The sequence below is a fragment of the Chenopodium album genome, chromosome 15 (genome assembly GCF_948465745.1).
Source record: "Chenopodium album chromosome 15, dcCheAlbu1.1, whole genome shotgun sequence".
In the NCBI taxonomy this organism is placed as follows: Eukaryota; Viridiplantae; Streptophyta; class Magnoliopsida; order Caryophyllales; family Amaranthaceae; genus Chenopodium; species Chenopodium album.
The window spans coordinates 53,137,313-53,158,950 of NC_137848.1; the positions used below are offsets into that span (position 1 = coordinate 53,137,313).

At 34.5% G+C, this 21,638-nt stretch overlaps 3 protein-coding genes across 4 annotated transcripts; 1 reads left to right on the plus strand and 2 right to left on the minus strand.

Moving 5' to 3' along the window:
- Positions 1-874: 874 nt before the first annotated feature.
- Positions 875-3,834, minus strand: LOC145583400 (RPM1-interacting protein 4-like). Its single transcript, XM_081640645.1, has 4 exons — positions 3,616-3,834; positions 2,145-2,672; positions 1,178-1,366; positions 875-1,081 (listed from the first exon to the last, which is right to left on the minus strand). Exons 1-4 carry the CDS (start codon positions 3,619-3,621, stop codon positions 1,058-1,060), a joined length of 747 nt encoding a protein of 248 aa, XP_081496771.1. The 5' UTR covers positions 3,622-3,834; the 3' UTR covers positions 875-1,057.
- A 1,104-nt stretch (positions 3,835-4,938) lies between these two features.
- On the minus strand, positions 4,939-16,337 carry LOC145583399 (uncharacterized). Its single transcript, XM_081640644.1, has 16 exons — positions 15,896-16,337; positions 15,438-15,539; positions 15,190-15,256; positions 14,795-14,976; positions 14,022-14,279; positions 13,498-13,581; positions 13,346-13,393; positions 13,191-13,255; positions 12,428-12,476; positions 10,837-11,113; positions 7,408-7,529; positions 7,200-7,280; positions 7,043-7,117; positions 6,473-6,645; positions 6,224-6,374; positions 4,939-5,486 (listed from the first exon to the last, which is right to left on the minus strand). Exons 1-16 carry the CDS (start codon positions 16,298-16,300, stop codon positions 5,289-5,291), a joined length of 2,337 nt encoding a protein of 778 aa, XP_081496770.1. The 5' UTR covers positions 16,301-16,337; the 3' UTR covers positions 4,939-5,288.
- Positions 16,338-17,680: 1,343 nt separating this feature from the next.
- LOC145583401 (alkaline ceramidase-like) lies at positions 17,681-21,255 on the plus strand. 2 transcript variants are annotated; one of them, XM_081640646.1, is made up of 3 exons: positions 17,681-17,819; positions 18,698-19,047; positions 20,502-21,255. In XM_081640646.1, the coding sequence occupies exons 2-3, from the start codon at positions 18,794-18,796 to the stop codon at positions 21,013-21,015; spliced, it is 768 nt and encodes a 255-aa protein (XP_081496772.1). In that variant the 5' UTR covers positions 17,681-17,819; positions 18,698-18,793; the 3' UTR covers positions 21,016-21,255. The 2 variants fall into 2 exon arrangements, with proteins under 2 accessions (XP_081496772.1, XP_081496773.1); XM_081640647.1 differs by lacking the exon at positions 17,681-17,819 and adding an exon at positions 18,097-18,143.
- The last annotated feature ends 383 nt before the right edge of the window (positions 21,256-21,638 follow it).

Genomic DNA, 21,638 nt, shown 5'->3' on the forward strand with positions numbered 1-21,638 from the left:
TGTTACGTAGCTAAATTGATTACTCCGTACAATTCCGTGGTAGGATTCTTGTGCTCAATATGAAGACTGACCTTGTGTTAGCGAGCATTGTAGAAGAGTTGGAGCATTCGTTGATAATAAAATTCCTAAGGAGACAGAATAGCGCTGTAGATATGACACACACACATAGTTATCGAGCTAGATTGGTTGTAGAAGTCCTAGGAGTGAGCACTGCTTGTCTTGCAGTTGCAGAGTTGCAGTGATGAAGACATCAGTTGGCCAAATATGATCCCTTTCATCTTTAATGGCGAAGCTAGAGCAAAGAAACTCTGGGGGTATTCAACGTATTCAGAAGGCTTGCACTTTGCAACCGGTGTAAGTGCTAAGGATTTCACCAAAATTATGAATGAAACGTCAAAACACCAGCAAGTCACTAATGAACAATGTAACAAGCCATCCGCTCAAAATACACGAAGCCATTCTTCCACAACAGTATAACAAGTCAACCAAGGCAAGACAGATCCATATTAATGTAGGAGTTTTTGCAGAAGTTTGCCATCAAGGTATCAACCACTTTTAATTGGATGTAAATGGTTAGTGATGATTTTAGCTGATGAATGCTGGGAAAAAAGATGAATATGAAGATTTAGGTGTCACTTAACAGCAAATTCACTTTTAAAGTTTTAGGTCAGGGTGAGTTAGCATCACCCACTTCTTCCATAAAATTTTGTATTACTTGTATTTTTTTTTATTCCTGAGAATGTGAGGACATTAGGATCTATCCCTTCCTCAGGAGCATTCCTAATGCGAAAACCCCAGTAAGATTTGGTACATTATCGCTCATAGTTGAGTAAACTAGTGCATAAATGGTAAGAGAGAGTGAGAGACATCTAAGTGAAGACATAAAAGAATTTGCTTTTACCTTAGCCACTGATATTTATACTGATGATAGAATTCACAGGAGAAAGAATACAATGAAAGAAAATTACATGATATACAACACACAGACGCCTCCACGGTACCTCACATATATTTTCACAATGATTACATAATAAGCAAGCAGTATGGATCAGTTTCATCACCAAGGAAGGCACCCGCACCCCTGAGCAAGAGATACAGAGAAAGAAATAAGTTAAGTTAGCTTCAAGCAGCCAATGGCAGCAATAATAAGAATGTTTATAAGAACTGCAGCACAGACCTTATTTTTTTTACTTTTATAGTGCTTGCCATCAGATTTTTGAGCGTGAACTGCTGTACCAGTCACACTCCCTACGCTGCCATGCCTCTCCTCTTTCACTTTGTTGAAAATGACTGAGAACCCATCGGCTGATGAAGGGTCGGTCTCATCCCATTCCCCAAATTTAGGAACAGAAGCACCTCGATCAGGCTGCAATATTATGCTAACAAATCTCAAAACACTTGCAAATTTGCAATTATCCTTATAAATGGGGGTTTCATTTTCATATGAGACAGGCAGAAACATTTTTATGCAAGTTTTAGGTAATCTTTGAGTGTCCTGATGGACAGCTATCAGTTCATCTCTTAAAATGATGCACACCTAAGACTGATAGAAGGTTTCGTATAAATAAGACAAAAAAAGTTGAGAAGAGCAGAGCTGTTGAGAAGATACGAGGAAGATACTAAGGACATAAGGATTCAAACACTGCTAAAATAAACAGGCAACAAATGAAAATATATAAGTTGTGAAGCAATTCTAACCAGAAACACATCCAACAAAAAGACCAAACAGAACACACAATTCCTGTAACCACCCAAGTTTTAAGCAGAAACACAACAGTTGCAAACATTATATCTGAGTTGATCCTCATCCACTCTAAATGATCATGTAATTGCCAATCAGTCTACATTTATCTGAGACAGCTAGAAGCCTACAGTTGCTAAACGTGAAGGCATATCCAACTATTACATGGCCATTATATATATAAATTATGCAAACTTATGGCTCAAAAAGGAGTGCCAAGCGTTCACATCCATGTGGTTATAGTCAAGTATCTAATACTTCAGAAAAAATGAAGATTTCAGGAAACATAGCATCAATCTTCTTTTGGGAAGGGACCGAGGGAATCAGGTAGTGAATAGTTGTTAACTTTATACATAATCATATTCAGGCATTAATCGAAAACCAGAAGAAAGAAAGTTATTACAGTTTCATTGCCTCGAGCAACAGATCTCAGACGGGATCTTCCAGGAGTGGAAGGAGCCAAACCATGACTTCCATCAGAAGGACCCTTCTTTTCCCGTGAAGGAGAAGAAACAGCATTTCCTTTGGTACCAATATTTGCCTGGTAATGTGGATGCATAGGAGACTGGTTGGCACTGCGAATACCTCCCCCATTTGCCCTTGTAACTCTTTTGGGTGAATCACTGCTTACTCCAGCAGGTCGATGATGGGTTGAATTGACTGAAGCTTTACGCCCTCCATTACAGCGTGATGGGGAATCATATGACCTCTGTGGCTCACTGTCCTCTTGGCTTACCATGTGCTCCTGCTTTACTCTCACAGCCTCTGATCCTCTTCGTGCCTCAAATTTAGAGACCACGTTAGGATTATCAGGAGAGTTATTTGGGTTTTCCTTATCACTTGATGTAACCCTTCTTGCATTTTCAAAATAGGTTGTGTAAGGGACATCTTCTTCAGTCTCCCAATTTCCAAACTTTGGCACATTTGTTCTCTGACACATGATGATACACTTATAAGCAACTAACAGCGAATGTTTAAAGTGCCCTCACTCGTAAGATGTAAAACTTAGCAAGTCACACAAAAACTAAGACACAATCTAGTATTCTCAATAAAAAGAACTCCCAAAAGGCGCGTTGTTTCAACTCAACAATCATTTCAATTAATAAATCCTGATGAAGAAAAGTATTATTTCAGAGAGTTTATACTATATTTTAATGTATACACCAACACACCAAGATTAGCTCAACCACCGCTCTTAATTTGTCAAGTTTCCCCTTTCAATGCAGGAAAAATTCGGCAAAGAATGGGAAAATTACAGTATACAATACAGTATGACAGTTGTGCATATGTTGAACTACAATTGATATTTCTGAACTACAACTCCACTAATCCGCGGCTAATCAAGACATAAAATTCAATTGAGAAGAGTATATCCAAAAGCAAAAGATATAACTTCGCGCTATAGACATGTTAATGATGATGATGTTAAAAAAACTTACTAATTAGTATTATCATTCTATATTGTCGGTACAAAAATCATTACAACCTAACACTGTAATACTGAATTGTCACACAGCTAAGTACTGTACGTTCTTCAACCTTATTAAATTTAGAGGTAGAACATGTCTCCCTAAATCAATTAATACAACTAACTTAGGAAAATCTAACATTTTAGAAGCAACATATATATGAATAAAATTACACATTCTTTCAATAGAATTAACTTACATACAGTTGTAAATGGAAGATCAAGCCTAATCATAGAAAATTCAGCATATCAGTAAATCATAGTTATAATTATTTAATCATAATGCATAATTAAGACAGCAACAGATGTAAATCCTAATCATAAAGAGGAAAAGAAACCCAGAATATTCAAAGCAATAAATCATCAAGTAAAATCAATTATAAAGAAAGAAAAGATTAAAACTTACTGCCATGTTCAATTTGTTGAAAGCTGCAAACTTTTTTAATTTCTTTGTTGGGTGGATTTGCTTGAAAAAAAAAAAAAAAAAAAACTTAAAAAAGTTAAGACTTTTGTTAAAAGAAAAAAGAAAAAAGAAAAGAGAGTAATAAAAATGGAGATAAATTAAGGCAACGAAGATCCAACGCAGCGCGGTGGGGGGGACAAAGACATTGACTCCGTATGAGCAGGTGACACCTACTGTTCTTTAGTGGGCTCCAGTATCCCTTACCCAAACATGCTTCTGTTCTCAAGTCTTTAAACCTTCTACCAAGTTTACTGCCACCGGATTTTGGCGGTTAACTGCTTTCTTTACGCTATTAACCAACATATTTAAGTATAATGAAATAGATATACGGATTAAGGGTGACATGTGGGTATATTATTGCGGATTTTGCACCATACTCGTTCTAGTTGGAGTGGGTATGGTCGTATGGATATTAAAAGTCATACTCGTCATGGTCATGACAGTGAATTGATAATAAATTTGAAATCATATACGTCTCATATTGATAAGTGGGTAGTTAATATTTCTTAGTTGGTGAAGTGAGTGTGGATTTGGTTTTATACCCACTAAGAAGACGGGTGTGAATATTCAATATAAGATATGTACCTACAATGAGTTGTGAGTAATTTGGTTGGTATGGGGGAAGGGATAATCACACACCTATTCCGCTCATTTGTCATCCCTAATATGCATCTAAAGGTCTTCATTTTCATGGATAAACAAAAATCTTAAACAAACCACTAATTGTATCTTAGAAAATACATCCAATATAATATTACAGCACCAAAGATGAACAAAGGATATAGACATAATTTGGTCTTCAGACTTTCGTATTATCTCCAAAACATTAAGCAACTACGAGTAAAACATCAAGACAATACCAAATCTCAAGTTTATCTTTTTTTTTTTTTTTTTTTTCTTTTTTTTTTCCTTTGTTTGGGTGCGTTTTTCTTTTTAGGAAATAAAAAAAATTAAAAAATCTCAAATATATATGATGTATAATTCTTATAAAATATACCTGTTATACTTGAAAGCAACTATCGTGTTGGTTACATAAAAGTGTAAAATGCATTTATCGTCATAGAGAAGAGAATATTCACTTGATGGAATAAAATAGAGCCAATAAACTAGGCAGTTATCCCTGAATGTGAATTAACCTCTGAGCCTCATAGGGTCATGACACAAACCTCACGAAATTTGCACCAAATGTAATAACAATGGAAAAGATGACTGAGGGCAGTACAATTATCTAAGGATCTACATACACTATCTACATCCATCACCATGAACACGTAAAAGCAAATCCATTTCATTCATCTATATGAAAAACTGATATTCCTCTCAAAATCAAAAACTCATTGATGTCAATGATATGCATACAATATTCCTTTAGCTTATATCTGATATATTGTTCAAATTTCCCCTCTTGGAGTTTGCGTGCTTGATAAGTCCTCCACTCCTAGTCACTGGAACCATATAGGTTGAGCAATTTCATCCTCCAAGCTAATTCCAGACATCATTAATTTTCTAGTCTATGATTGGAGGACTGGAGGAGTCATATTTCATTCCGATTCCCATTTCCCAAAGGGACCACACTTGAACCAAATATTGAGAAGCTTCATCTATTGAGCCTAGTCTCACTTAAGGCGCTTAATTTGCTTAGCCATATCCACAATGCCTTGGCTTCGCTCTGGATTTTCAAATTTCAACAGCTTCTGAAACTGGAGTGCTGCTTCAGAAATGTTATTATCCATAGCACACATATTTGAGTTAGCAGCAAATATGACTTCATTCACATCTCCCTCAAGTTGAAGGCAGTAAAGGTGGCTGAAAACCTGAAAAGGAAAAAGAATTATAATAATATAATATCAGTATCTCAAAGTGATAATAATATCTGGCTATAGTGATATACTATGCCAAGAGAACAAATTGTACGGTTAACCATTAATAGAAGTATAGAACTTTCTACTATGCCCCAATCAACTGTGATTTCCCACCGAAGTTTTCAACATATATTTCTTAATATAATCCAATAGTCAAACAATACCATTATCACAATCACCAGTGGCTGTTGATGAAGCTCCAATACAGGGGTATTGTAAGATCAGGGCATGTCAGATAAGCAATGACTAGCAAAAAGCTTTGACGGACTTGATAACAGCAAAGTAGTACACATGAATTAACATGTTTGAATTTAGCCCAGCACTTTTCGGCGTCTTTGCCTAATAAATAAGTTTCAAATCTAATAAAGTTCAGTGTGTTCAGATGGTTCAACTTACAGACTTACAAGTCAGGGCCAGAGCTACATAATAAACTATGTTCTGGGTTTATAAGTCCAGGAGTTTTGGCCTTAGTCAATCTACTCTCTAAGGTCATGCGGTCATGCTCGTGCCCATTGCTGGCACTGAAAGTAAGGTGTAGAAGTTAAATTGACAGCTGAAACCTAAAGCAGTACTCCGTAATTCCGTATTATACATGCCAATCAAGCAGAAATTCATGCTAGCAGACTCAACGTTGATTCGTACACAGCTTCATTAGAGCTGAAAATTTACCAAATTCCCAGTTATCTTACCGCTTTCATCCTTGAAACAACCACTTCCTTTATGGATGGAGATCTTGAGACCAAATTAACGATGAAAAGCCCCTGCTCAGAAAGGACATCCTTTACAGTAGCAAAAAAGGAATCTTCAACGAAATCAGCAGCAGGGCAAGAAAGTCCAGAGCTGTAACAAGGAAACCAAAAATAAAGATCCTATAATACTAGTATACTACAGTATATAAGAAAACGATTATAAATTATATAAAATGAAAAAATAATCACCTTGAATCTGATGAATCTACATCAACTACAATTATGTCAAATTTCTGGACAGGGTGGTTTCTTAAATTAGATGCTACAGAACTGCCACTAATATTCTCTTGGATATCATCCCCTTCTTGGAGACTAGAAATGGTAAAATTTTTGAGAAACTGAATGCCATCAGCAAGGTGAACCTAAGAACATCATAAAGCAGGAAACACAAATTATACCACAGCACAGAAGGAAAGCAACAAATAAGGCAAATAAAGACTCAAGAAAACCATCATATGGGAATTCAATTTAGATTGGGAATAAACAAACTTTTGAAACACTGCATCCTTCAAATGTTACTTTCTACCTCAAACTTCATAAGGCAAACGTGAATGTAAAAGTTAAAAGTAAATCAGCAGTTATACAATCTGCAGCTACATAATATTTTCTTCACACAAGTAAATTTCTACAGAAGATAGGAGAGTGAGAAGACACCAGACAAGTATATGGTGATTGAACCACCCAGAAACCTGGATAAATAAAGCAACATTGGCAACAGAGTTCAAAACCCATACGTCATCTATAAATTCAAAAAACTACCTTTAAACGGTCATCTTCACAAAAACCAAAGTACTCTTTCGCAAGACTTAACATCACCGGATCCAATTCAATTGCCTGCAACAAACACCAAATTAGGGTAATCTCTGCAGTAAACAAATGCTCCAAATGATAAGAGGATGCAAATTAGTGAAATTACCTCAATTTGAAGAAAGTCTATACAGTTGTGGAGAAGCATTGGAAGCAGACCAGCTCCGAGACCAATTACAACAGTCTCAACCTGCAACATTAAAGAATATAAGAAAATTGAAAAGAGCAACACTTTCAAGATTAAAGACCAATTACAACAGTCTCAACACCACACTTCCAGCAAAAATGAACAAGAGGGTCCAAGTGACAGTTCTTACTTTTTTCTTGCTGCATACCATACTTTCTAAGTAAGGTAAGATCAGCGTGAATCCAGCAACAATTCCAGTATGGTATGAGCTAGCCACAAAGGTGTGATCAACTACCACATTGTTGTTCAGCTCTGTGAAATCAAGGGAAAAATAATATTGAATTACAAGATTAAGAGAAACAATTCAAAGATTTCAACACTTATTTGAATTTAAATGTTCAATCGTTAGATTTCAACACTTATTGAATTTAAGGGATTTTGTGCTAAGTTTCGGGACGAAACTTCTTTTAAGAGGGGTAGATTGTAATCTTCCGTATTTTTAAATATTTTATAAATGAAAATTTATTTTATTTATAATATTTATTTGTATTTTTCCGGATTTTATTTTAAAAAAGTTTCAAATTATTAATTTGGGCCGAAAATTATTTTAGTACAAATTATTTTATGAGCTTTCATTCTACAATCTATGCCATACAAACAAAGCCTAGTCCATTGCATTTACCTAATTGGCCCATTAATTTTATGAGGCCCAATACTCCTACTTACCCTACAACTCTCTCCCCTATAAATACCCCATACATCCCCAAAATTTTCCCCACACAAAAGGTTAGTCTTATTTTTTCCTTTGTTTTATTAATTTGTGTAATTATAATTATTGATTTATGGGTTTTGATTTTATTGTTTGAAATTAATTTAATTAATATCAAATTTTATTTTGATGATTAAACTTTATAATTTCAAATTTTATAAAATTTATAAATGTCATAATTTTCAGATTTTGTAAATTTTATAACCTAGGGTTTTTAATTATTGAAAATCACGATTTTAGGGTTTTTACGAACAATTGATTTAGGACTTTTATAATAATGATGTTTAAAATTTTGGTGATTATAAATACTGATTAGTTTAACTTAATCCCAGAATATTTTGAACACGTAAATTCGTGTTTTAATTCTTAGATTTCCATTCGTTAATATTAATCCCGTTTTAATCCCGATTAGGTTCTGAACTCATCCGATTTTGATAAAAAAAGTAGTGTTTTCCATGTGGAAACAATTTTTTAAGAAAGACTCACTACCTTTGGTAGTGAACACCACCTTCTCGTGGCCAAATTCAGCCTCTAAATATGATTTTCGGGCAGTTTTTGATTTTTAACGAAGTTTTTTTTATGCTTTAAATTTTATCCTTGAGTTTTAAAGGGTTTTTGATTAGTTTAAAATGCTGGAATTTTATTTAAAGTTGTATAATTGTGATTTTAATGAAAGGGTGTGATTACCAATTAAAAAGGAGTTTAATTAGGGATTTTTAAATAATTTTCAGATTTTTTTTAAGTAGTCTAAAGTAAATTTAAATTGCTGGAAATTTGGTTGAGTATTAATTTATTGTTATTGGTTGTTCTCTAGGAAGTGATTATTCCCTAGGAGACTTTTGAGTGATTAAAAGTGACACAAAGGATTGTTTATACGAGGTACGTACATGTCTACTTTGTTGTAAGTAGTATCATGTTTAGGTACCAAAAAGAAAGAACTTAGTTTCATGTTTAGAGAACACTTGGATGGAAATTGTTTGGTTATACATTTAATTAATTCATGTGCTTATGTTTATGAGACATGTTTTGGTGAATTGATTTTGTTTGTATGGAATTATGGATGCAAGCATGTTGAATTATATTGGATTAATTGTTTGTATGGAATATTGATACAAGCATATTTTTATTGGATTGGTTTATTAACCACATTTGGATTATTGAAGGATTGGAATTGAATGGTTTAAGTAGAATGAATTTATTAATTATTCCACAAGGTTATTATTATTTTATTTATTACTCAAGCATGACTTGTTAGTATGTTGAGTAAAAGTGGATTAGGCCGAAATGGCTAGGTGGGTTGACTATGTTCAACAATTTTGGATAATTTGGAAGTTTAAATGAATTAAAGGTCAATTTGTGATGTGATCACCATTGTCCTAAATAAGATTAAAAGTGAATTGATGTATGATCGTTATGTATGGTCTACTTGAATGAGTCGGCTATTAATTAAAATTGTAATCACGTAAAGTGAAACAAGGATGAGCAATAAAACTCTGGAAAGGGTGCACAGGGTGCACTTCTAGAGTATTGACAATTATGGGTTGGGGTACACGGTGGTAGCCCGTGGCTTTTCGAGGCTTGTTTGATCAACATGTCCTCTTCTCTTTTGGTATTTACATTTTTATTTTATAATGAAAGTTAGATGGGATCCTAGACTAACTTTGTGAGAATGGAGTCGCGCCCATTCTTGCATTGCGCTAAACTTTTATTTTAAATGGTCATTTGGGACCAAAATGATTTGGTGGGTTGGACAACTTCGTCTATTGCTTACTCCAAATTAAATTAATCAAACTAAATATAAAGAGTCAAGTGTTTGGAATTGGTTACTAATTATGATGAGTCAATTGAATTGTTTAAGTGTGGAGTCTTGATTAATGAATTCGTTTTGTATGTTTATTTACTTTAATTAATTGAGCATGTTAGGTTTTGTACGTTGTAGCTTGTATGTACTCAGCTTTGCTGATTGTGTGCTTTTGTGTGTGTTTTCTTTTGGTCATTGCTGACCCTGTGATGATCCAATTATTACACTTGTATTATTGGGGAGCAGTATTGCACAGGTTAGCTTGATGATTTGAGGTTCGGGGATTTGACATACGCATTGTCAAGGGATTGGTGTGATTGAGAGTATTCGTTCTTTGTGTTGAACTTATCTATGTTTTACTATTTCAACTATGTTTTGGGATTTTAAATATTAGTTTGGTTTAATAAGGGCCTTTATGGTTCCAATTTGTAAGCTTTGACTTATTGGTTTTCTAAATTATATTATTTTAAGATTTAAGTTGGATTTCCGCTGCAATACTTTGATAAAGCCTTAACGTTTTAACACGTGGCGGTAACATGCCAATGGTTCTCCACTATTTTATTTAAATTAAGTGGTTTGGAAAAAGGGAGAATTATTGGGGTGTTACACAGAGTGTCCAGTTAAGTTGCTCAACAGCAGACATTCACAGAATCACTTCAGTTGAAATAATTCTTTATAGAGGTAAAGATTCTTCAAATCGAGGTAATTTTTATTAAGCAAATTGGTTACGTTCACTAAAATTTAACAGCATCGCTGCTAAAAGATTGACAACCACAGGAGATAAAATCTATGTTCATGTGGCCAACCCCATCATTAGGATTAAGGCTTTGATATTGTTGTTGTATTGCTACTACATTTTTGAAATGAACACAAAATTCTGACAATGAAGTAACTTCAAATAACATTCAGTCGTGTTATTGGCCAATTCTCTTTTATCATAGAATAAGCTCTTAGTTTCCCATCTTAAATCACCAAATAAGCACAAGACACATAATTTAAATGAATAGAACCCGAGTCAAATGGATAGAGATTGATATGACATTCCTTACCATCTATCTTAGACTGTTGAGATTTCTTTGTCTTCTCCTTTTCTTTCAAATTAGATTTCGCAGTTGTGGGAGATTTTTTCCTTCCATTTTCATCATTACATACCTCAGATCTTTCATCAAGTAGCAATGCTTCTGATTGAACTAGACTCTCAGTCCTTTGGAAAATAAGTCGGCGGAATACAGGCTCCTTTGATGGACAGATGGAAGCAAGATGTTCATCGACATTTTCATAAATAACGTCCTCGACTACTATTTGCCCAGTTAATTTAGAAGTGACCTACAAATGCAAAAGATACTGAAGATAATTAGGATGCAGTCGAATGAACTATGTACCAGTACAATCATCTTCCAAAAACCCCCCACTCAATAAAATAATAAAAAAAAAAAAATCATTGTGTATATAAATAATAAAATATCTTGAAATTATATAAAGGCCACTATGCAAAGCATGAGAGGGAAGTGAGGAGGATCACTATACATTGACCACCACATAAAGCAGGCCAGTATGAAAATTGGAGTTTTTCAACAAACGATAATATGCATCAATCTGTTTCAACAGTCTAACACGAAATCATAGTATTTTATTTACAAGAAAACAGATCAAATTTAATTTACGGGTTGTTTGGTTTGACACGGAGATGGGTATAACACTTGGGAAAGGATAGGGAATTTATATAGGGGAATTCATTTATTTTCTTCCTATCCCTTATTTGGCATGGTAGTGGAAATACATTGGGTATAAAAATAGCAAATTTAAAATACTACCCTTTTAAAATTGAAAAGTATAATATTATAAACAAAATAATCAGCTTTCCCTAATCCCCTTGTGATTGATATTTGATACCCAACTTCCTTCTCCCTTTTTCTCTATGTTATTAGATCATCATTTATCTCTCTTCAAACCTCCATTTTTTGTATCTTAGATCTTCATTTCTCTCTCCTCCAACCCATTTTCTCTCCATTTCAATAAATCCTCTTTGTTTCCAAGAAAGATCTTCATTCTTCATCACTCAAAAGCAATATTTAAATTTTATTTTTTTAAAAAAAAAAGGAAAAAGAAAATATTTATGCTACCTTAGGTAAATATTTTTGTGAAGGAATAGCTGTTTTGGGAGTAGGTAAATATTTTAAAACATGGGATTAGTTGAATTGGAAGTAGGTATGCATGAGGGAAAATGTATTTAAAAAGAAAATATATTATTTTAATCTAGAAAATAATTGAAACATAACCATTTTTAGGAATGGAGGGAGTATCATTTTGCATAAATTTCCTAGCATTGACTACAACTAATTAGTACAAACATAAAAAATTTCAACCTCTACAAAAAATATAAAGCAAACAGAAAAGGTCAATTCTATGGTACCTCTTGAAAATAGACATTAAAAGAACCATATTAATTGTTATGGGATATAGTGGTCAACTAGAATGTAGACAAAACATTTTGCATGATGTGAAAGATTTATCCCTCAAATCAGCAAGTTGTGCCTCGAGAAGCACCCATTTAGAAAATAATTGATAAAAGGAATTTAACAATAGCAAAAGTAAAGGAAAACTATTGACATTTATGCTTGAAATACATAAACTTCAAACCTCATGAACAATTTTCCGGTGCTTAATACCATCACCAGCAGTCATAAACCTGCACACAGATTTGGTAAGAAAACTCATCAATCAAGAAAATATGAATAAAACAAATGATTAATAGACGAACTAAAACTTCACCGCCTACAAGAAACACAACATTAACAAAAAACATAGCATGCACATCCATGACAGGAAGCATTTATCATAGCAGCTGGTTTTTGTGGTTCCCATGAAATTATTTTCAAAGTAAATACATGATTAATTTTTAATTAGTCACATGCACCCACCACAAACCAAATACCTATTGCACATCTTATTGTGTTTTAAGTTCAAGATAAATTCATACTCATGCATGCAAATAAATGTTACTAACATTTGCTAAATAATTAAGAGAAATTAAGCATATATATCAAAGTAAAAAAGATGTCTAAAAGTTTGAATTAAGGATCAAAGAAAAGAAATGTTACAGGGCCCAAGTTTCAAGAACTTGTGAATCTCTACTAAGAATATGAGTTCAGCTGAGCTTATACGCATAGCATGATGCTTTGCTTTACTCATTTTAGCACATTTAAACCCCACCGATATGTAGATTACTAGACATAGAAGATATGCATGGCTCTTTCTGAGGGTTCAAGACAAAGCTAAAGGTACTCCTCACTGTCGAGAAGTATCATGCAGGTGCTTGTTGCTGAAATATGTTTCTTATTCCAATAAATCATCATACTAAGAAATCTACAGAACAAAGAGAGGAGGAAGCTAAAAAACATACGGAATTTGAGCGCCACTATCATGGTTCTCAGGTTCCAACAGCTTCACGAGAGGAGAAAGATCTTTCTACAAATGCAGAACAGACATCAGTGTCTCATTGGTGTCAAAATTCTACTAAGAAAATTACTATTTATTGTTTGACAAGACTATCTTTACCTGAATTTCTTCCATCCCAAGGTTAGCATGACTGGAGTTTAAGAATATCTGAAGATTCACAGCGCTTTAGTCAAAAATAGGCTTCTCAACAGCAAGTATTAATAATTATAAAACCTGAATATAGCTCAGAGAGCAAGTAAACAAGTAATTACAATTATCAGTCGAGCAGCCTTAGCACTCTCAACCACCATCCATTGTCCTTCTTCTGAGGTAAAAAGCCATTCACGAACCCTAGTCTAAAAAATAGAAAATTAAACATTTACAGTTCAGGTCACCAACATCTAATTATAAAATATCATAAAATCTAGATATGCAGAATTATACATCAAATTTGTCAAGTTAATAAAGATTCTATGTAGTGTACACAGGCTTCAGAGAGAGAGAGACAGAGTTGTGTTCACCCTAAGTTTACCAAGACCATATCCAAGTCAAAGTTAAAAGGACATCACCAGGAGGAAGAGGGTTACAGCCATTGTTGAAGTAAATTTGAAACAAGGTTAAGTGGTCATCTTAAAGTACGTTTTAAGATGAGAAAGATGAGTACAATTATGTAGCATGAAATATAACTGCAAACCATAAGGGATGATGAAATCACGAAATCCAGTTACCTGCGGTTTTTATAAGTTCTATGACAATTAAAAATTGATCTTAAGCAAGTCGTAGAGCATATCCTAACCTTTGGCACAAGTAAAACTCCACAATGGTATGAGAAGGGGAGAGGCTGTGGTTGAGCATCTAGAACCACAGCTCTATAACGAAAAAGGGAGCCAACTCCACCCAACACCAATTGAACACGTCGACCAGGACTAAGCACCATCATATCACCCTTAGCCACTAGTTTCAGATCTTCAAGAGAGTATAATAAATCAGAGCCATCCAAATGTCCTTGGCGAACTTCATTTTCAGCTTCAAGAGCAGCATTGAGTCCTTTAATCTGTCATACAAGATATATTCTATCAGCAATTTGTGGAAAACAAATATTAATTTAATCAGAACATAAAACGCCATTTAATTTGTTAGAAATTTAGCAGAATTTTTCCCGCACGTACATACAAAACACACACACACACGTCCATCAACAGATTCAACATGCAGTTTTTCACCCTTGGCATACAGAAGGGTTTTGTCATCATAAGCCTCCAAGCCGGCTTCTTGATAACATACTACCAGCACTCTAAGTGATTTGAGATTGATCATATAGCAACACTAACTATACAGTACTATCTTACTGAATGTTTTTGAAACTAAATTACATATTTTCATTACCAATTCAATTTGTCATCAAAACCAATTCAAAGTAATCAGCTGTACTCTATTAGCAATGTAGAAAAATTCTAGACCATAGCATAGATCCCTAGATCAGCAACTTCATGGTATTTGCTCACAGTTTTGCATGCATCCTGTTCTCAATAACAAAAGCTGTTTCCTTGGTAGATACAAAAGCTTTACCTGTTCTTTGTTGCAATCAATTGAGGAATGATCGAAAGACGACACTATTTTGTCCACTACAGAAGAGTCGCCTTTAACAGCCACCACCATGAATGTACTAAGGCTAGGCTTACTAGATGGTTTCTGAGGTATGCAATGAAGAGTCACTTTCCACCCAATCCTGAATTTGGGGAAAAGTAATCCTGGGAAAACAAAAGAGAGAACAATGCTAACCATCAATATTCAGGAAAACGCTATAAGCAGTTCAAAACCATAGAAGCTTGTTTAGAAGATGATCAAATTTTTATAATATTAACCATGCTTAGAAAAAGGATCATTTGGCAAAGGAAATGGCAGAAAATAAAACGAGCAAAATCTAAGTTATAGCACACATATGAAACTAAACAAAACAATACCTAAGACGTGAGACTCCGCTAAAGTGAGACAGATAAACTTCCCTCCCGGTTTTAAGACCCTCTTAACCTGACGAGATGCCAAATTTGAAGTCAAACCACAGCATGGATCGCATATTATAAATAAAATAATAATTCCCATTAGGGAGGCAACGAAATCGCTCAACGTGACACTACACCAACACAAATCTTTTAAGCACATGCAATATAAGTGTGATTAAAAAGTATACTTATATAGAAGATGAGAACACCTCTGATAGATATTGATCACCCAACTTGGAACCAAACTCTGGCTCCATCAATGCATCCAATCCCCCCTTATCCAGAACAACATCATAAGTCTCATCAGCAAACTGTCAACAAGTACCAAAGAAGAGTTAACACAAAGTACGACACACCAGAGCTAAGTGGCATCGAATGCTCGATTTACGGATTAACCCGCATAATCATACTTCAATTGCAATTACAACTCAGGAATGTGTTTGTTGCCTAAACAAGTAAACATTAACATTAGCTAAATCCCCAGAAGAACATTCACTTAAATAACAGGAATTCAGAAAAACATGACATATAAAAAAAGAAAAAATTAATTTTAATCATCCGTACATTTACATATCATAATTTCAATTTTCGTTTATTCCGGAAAAATCCCAACTTCCATTTATTCTGCAATAATCCCAACTTTGAGAATATGAAAAGAATAGTAAACCTGCATAGAAGTGATGTCCATAACACGCCAACGCATGTGGGGTCGATCTCTGACATTCCTACGGAGCATGTCGGAGATGACAACCTTGGAGAAATCGAGGTTGGTAATGTCGTGAAACCCGGCATCGTAGAGGTGTTCGGAGAGGCGGGAGTTGCCGCAACCTGGGACTAGAATCTGCAAATTTTCCGACGATGAAGAAGAAGATGATGATGATGTTGAAGGAGAGAGGATGGAGAAAAGAGGGGGTTTGAGCTGAGGCCATTCGGCGTACCACTCGAAGGAATCATCGGAACCACGAAGAGTGAAGAATTTGTCCCAATTCTCCTTCTTGGTGAAGTCTCCTAAGGTTGATAGCAGTTCTTCTTGTTGGGGTTTAGGGTTTTGCCTGTTCTTCTTCTTCCCCATTTTTTCTTTCTTTTCTTCTCAGCCTTCTGAGGGTTTATCACAGAAATACTAGACTAGCGAGGGACTAGTCTCAACACTCGACACAATTGTCAATTCGGGTTCACGGTTCGGGTTTGAGGTAAGGCCGGCCACTCTCCATACCACTTCGTACTTACGAGTAGTACGGAGTAATTTTATTAGTGTTTTAATTTTACTTTTTTCGTTTTAGAATGATGTTTATTGTGTATGTGTTTTACTTTATCTTAGTTAGTCTTTTGACATCCTTTTATGACCATTGTAGCATTGTGAAAAAGAAAAAAAAAGTCTAGTCATCCATGTAGCAGGTTTTTTTATGTCTTTTGGATGAAAAAAACAATTTTTTTTTAACTAGGTTTTTTTTTAACAAAAGAAAACATATTTTAGCTTCTTCAATTTTATGGATACCTTTGGCTGTGCAATATTACAAGATTTCCTACTTTTAGTTAGAGCAAATGGTATTTTTCCAAGACATAGCTATTCAAAAAATTAATGAAGTTAGCTTTGATTAAGAATTTAAGTAGATGTTTAATGCTAGATAATGTTCTCAGCTACCTTAACTATTCTTCATTAAAAGTTATCCAAAAGATAATTTTCAAAATATAAACCAAGTGAAAGTAACAAAACCTGCATCAAATATATATATTATGTGCAGTTGTTATGTCTACACTCTACACCACTCAGTAAAGTATATGTCCAAAAAAAGATTAAATAAAATAAGAGACAAATAAATAAGACAAATATTGCAATCAATTATAATACAAGGAATTAAGCACACACTTATGTACCAAGTTTTGGATTTTTTTCACTCTTTAGATACTCAACTTTTTTTTTTTTCCACTTTTAAGTACTCAGCTAAAAAATCCAGCCAACTAACTCTAAATAAACTCACCATTAACTATTATTTATTAAAAAAAAAAAAAAAACACATTTAATGAGCTAAGCCAACCCTAGGTTAGGGTTACGTGGTCGGTCAAATAGGAGTTAATCGGTCAGTCAGAAAACGCGTTAACTGACTTAGTAACCCTAGATTCCTAGAATAATGAGAGCCTATTCTGTACACCCGGGTCATTTGCTCATTTAATGATTCATTTGTTGATTAAATGAGCAAATGACCCGGTTGTACGATACACTATGAGGTATATAATAAATTCTATAGAATAAATAACCCTTGATCTAAGTAAACTCCAAATTATTAACTCTCGAAGAAGTAACCCCGGCTACCCGGTGTGGCCACCGAAAAAACACTTTACATAATATTATCATTTCTCAAAATAAAAATTTGTGACAAAAAACATCAATAGGAAAAAAAGAAAGAAAAAAAAAAGGTGAGGAAATTAAACGGAGGGAGTTAATTGAGTAGTACTCCGTAATCCGTATTCCATACCCAAGTGTGTGCAGGCTACCTGGCCATTTGTCTTCTCTCTCACTTTCTCAGTTTCTCATTCAACCGCAACTCCACGTTTTCTCCATTCATTTTTCTATCCTCCAAGCTGCTTCTCAGGTTAGTTGTTGTTTCCTTTTCTAATCCTCTAATCAATTTCACAATCTAGGGTTAATCGTTGATCTAATTTAAGTTTATTGTCAGTATACTAATTTTAGGGTTCAATGTTGGAACTATTGATTCTAATCACTAATGAGCGATTATGTTGCTAGGGAAGAAAATTATGAGCCTAATTTTGATAATTGAATCAAATGTGCCTCTTCTCCCTAAAATTATGTGATTTTTGAGCTTGATTCAATAATTGAATCAAATTTGTTGCTGAACCCTTTAATGTTAGGAGTGAACTATGAAATTGGACCTCTTCTTCCTCCTGCCATGGCTCAGGTACGGGCCTGTTTGCATTGTAATTTGAATTGGGTTTTGTCTTTTTTTTGTTTGTAATAGTTCATTTTTTCCAAATTTTGATCTTTATTAATTTTGATCTGATTTCAGACCAGCATTTTCTGGGTTGTAATGCCTTTTAATATGTGCTTTTTGTCATGAAATGAAAATAAAAATGGATCAAAAATCTAGAATGTATACATGTGACTGTGAGTAGTCTTTGTAGTTTATTCTTGATAGATTGAAGATTGATGAAGACTTACTACTTTTGAAATAGCTTAAGCATGAATTTTGCCATTCAGATGACACAAGCTTTAATGCTCCTAGACCTTGTAGGCAACATTCGACCGTGGCAGTATATGCTGCTGTTGATAGCCTTATCTTGTTACCCTGTATTTTTAACATTTTTTTTTTTTTTTTTGAGGAAACTCCTGTATTTTTAACATAGTTGACTAAATTAAGGTTACCCTGTATTTTTAACATTAGTTGACTAGATTAAGGTTATATATATTTGGTTCATTCTTCCGTGGGATCCTTACCTAAAAGTCTCATTGCAGATCCTTGTAGCTGGGCAGAGAAAGCTTTTATCATTGACGTTCACTGTGTAGGAGTAAAGCCCCTGTATCTGCATATTGCTACTCAGTAATCAAATTATGGACGATGGAATTTCAAGCTTTTGGGGTCCTGTGACATCTACCATTGAGTGTTGTGAGGAGAACTATGTTTATTCATCTTACATTGCGGAGTTCTTCAATACCCTTTCAAATGTTCCTGGCATCATTTTGGCACTTATAGGTCTTTTAAATGCCCTGAGGCAACGGTTTGAGAAGAGGTTTAGTTTTCTTCACATGTCCAACATGGCACTGGCATTTGGCAATATGCTGTATCATGCTACACTGCAACGTGTGTAAGTAATACTTGTTTAATCTATAAATTTCTATCTTTTTTTCATTGAAATATTTTTGATTCTTGACACAACTATCTTTTTAAGTTAAATTATTTTTTGATGGTCATTTCTAACCTTTCTATAAATCCAAGATATACAAAAGCCGGAAAAGATATTATTGCAACCATATTATTTTATGGATCTTTATATTAGTTTGTGTGTATCTTTATATTAGTTTCCGTGGGTGTAGAAATGATATTTTTTGCTGCCTGTTTGCTGTAAGATGGTATTTCTGGTCATCATTTTTTTTTTTTTTTTTTTTTTCTGTTTTTATACCCTTCTATATATAAGTGATCAGGGATTAGAAAAAGATTATCTCTCTGTATGTGTGGCTGTGTGCACACGTGCCTGTGCACTTCTGTGCTGCTGCTTTACTCTCTCTGTTTTTTTTTTTTTTTTTTTTTTTTGGTGACCAAGAAAGAGGTAGCGGTAGGCAAGAGGATTGTACAGAGTTCAGGTGCTAAATATTCATTTTTCATGAGGGTGATCACTTTGGGGATGAAGGTAGGCTGGGCTTTGGAAGAGTGAGATTACTGAGATATGGTGGCAGTAGAACTTCCTACTTTGGTTTATTCTAGAGGAGATAGACTCTCACAGTTTCAGTCAAGCATTTAGGGTGTTCTATGAACTTGTGATGTGACGAGTCCCCTCCTTTTTCTTTTATGAATGGTTAGTAAGTATCTTGTTATTTAGGTTTTAGATGAGATAGTCCCTCACAATATCTATATTCTATCCTTCATTTCATTGAACTTGTGAAGAGTCCTGTCTCTGCAGTGTAACTTTTCTCACCATGGACCCCATCCATTTGCTAGTATTGCTATATTAAGGAGTTCAGGATATGGTTCTCTACGTAACAATCTGAGAGGTTATTTGTTAGTGAACAGATTTCACTCCTCTCCTTGTAATACCTAGTTTTCCAACCCACTTTACTCAACTCATTGTGATGTATAATCTCATTAGTCATTGCCATGTATGATCTTATTAGTCATTGTGATATCTTCAGCCGCTTGGTACTTTCATTCAACGCATGAACACTTTGCCCAAAATGGAAGAAAGGGAAGTTAATAACTTTAAAGGGAAAGGTAGATGTATTTTCTCCTCCATCATCCTTTTAACAAGTTTTGTAGTTCAGACAACATAGAAATGTGCCCCAGGCCCCCAGGCCTTGCAGTATTTTGTTAAACCTTGTAAAAATGAAAAGTTATAGCTTTTATTATTGTTACTTTTTCTTCAAGTAATAGGTGGAGTTGAGATACCTGAGAACACACTGGTAATATAGCTCATTAGCTCTTCAGCTGCACTGATTGTTTGATATCCTTCAAATGTTTTTAGGGATATGTTTTTGTGTGAACTTGCTAATCCTGCATTGTCATTCACTTTTTTAGCAATTTATAACTGTCATAATCTGCTGGCAGGCATCAACATAGTGATGAAACACCAATGGTGTGGGAGATGCTGCTTTACCTCTACATACTCTACTCACCAGACTGGCACTATAAGAGCACAATGCCAACTTTCATCTTTTTCTACGGTGCTGCATTTGGTCTTCTTCATCATCTAGTTGGTTTTGATATCGGCTTTAAGTTACACTATATGTTACTGTGTCTTCTTTGCATCCCTCGGATGTACAAGTATTATATCCACACCAGTGATGTCTGTGCTAAGTGGCTGGCAAAGTTGTACTTGGTGACACTACTGCTGGGTAGCCTTTGTTGGCTTGTGGATCGTGAGTTCTGCAAGAAATTTTCTAGCTGGGGTTATAACCCGCAGGGTCATGCCTTCTGGCATGTCTTCATGGGTTTCAATTCATATCTTGCAAATACATTTTTGATGTTTTGTCGGGCGCAGCAATTAGGATGGAATCCGAAAGTTGACCATTTCATGGGGTTTCTGCCTTATGTGAAGATTGACAAGCCGAAGACCCAGTAATTCAGTGAAAGCAAGCTTTGGGAAGAATAGATTTAGAGTAGTTGTGTGGTTTTGTCTTCTTTGGAGCCAATACAATTTTTTTTAATGTAGGCATTTTCCCAAAGAATGTAAATGATATTTTTTGATTTTGGTTATGAGTGAGTATTGTTAATGTAGAACCCTAGTGCATGGTCACGTGTACCATATTTAAGTTGTTCCTCAGTAACCAGCAGTTTTGGAGTTGCTAAATTCTTTCTTTCTTTCTTTGTCTTCTTTGTTTATCTAGTTTTGGAAATTTGGCAATATCTTACTAGTATTTTTTTTTTATTGGCAAAATCTTAATTTCAGTCTTTTGTTCAATCAACATGGCTTAATAACATAATGCTAAGTTAGTTGTAAAAATAACAGAATGTCTAGGTAGTTAAGCTGAGTCATCAATCCAGGGCTCACTAATCCAAACAGAAGTGATTGATTCTTGTTTGTTAGTTAACTTTAAAACTTGTAATTCCCTCCAATGCTTTTTGGTCAAACAAAAAAAAAAATAAATAAATAAAAATAATTCCCTCCAATTCTTCGTTTACTCTTTCTTCTACTCTGTCCTACTCTCTGTTCTTCTACCTCTCTCTTGTCCTCAAAATTCTGCA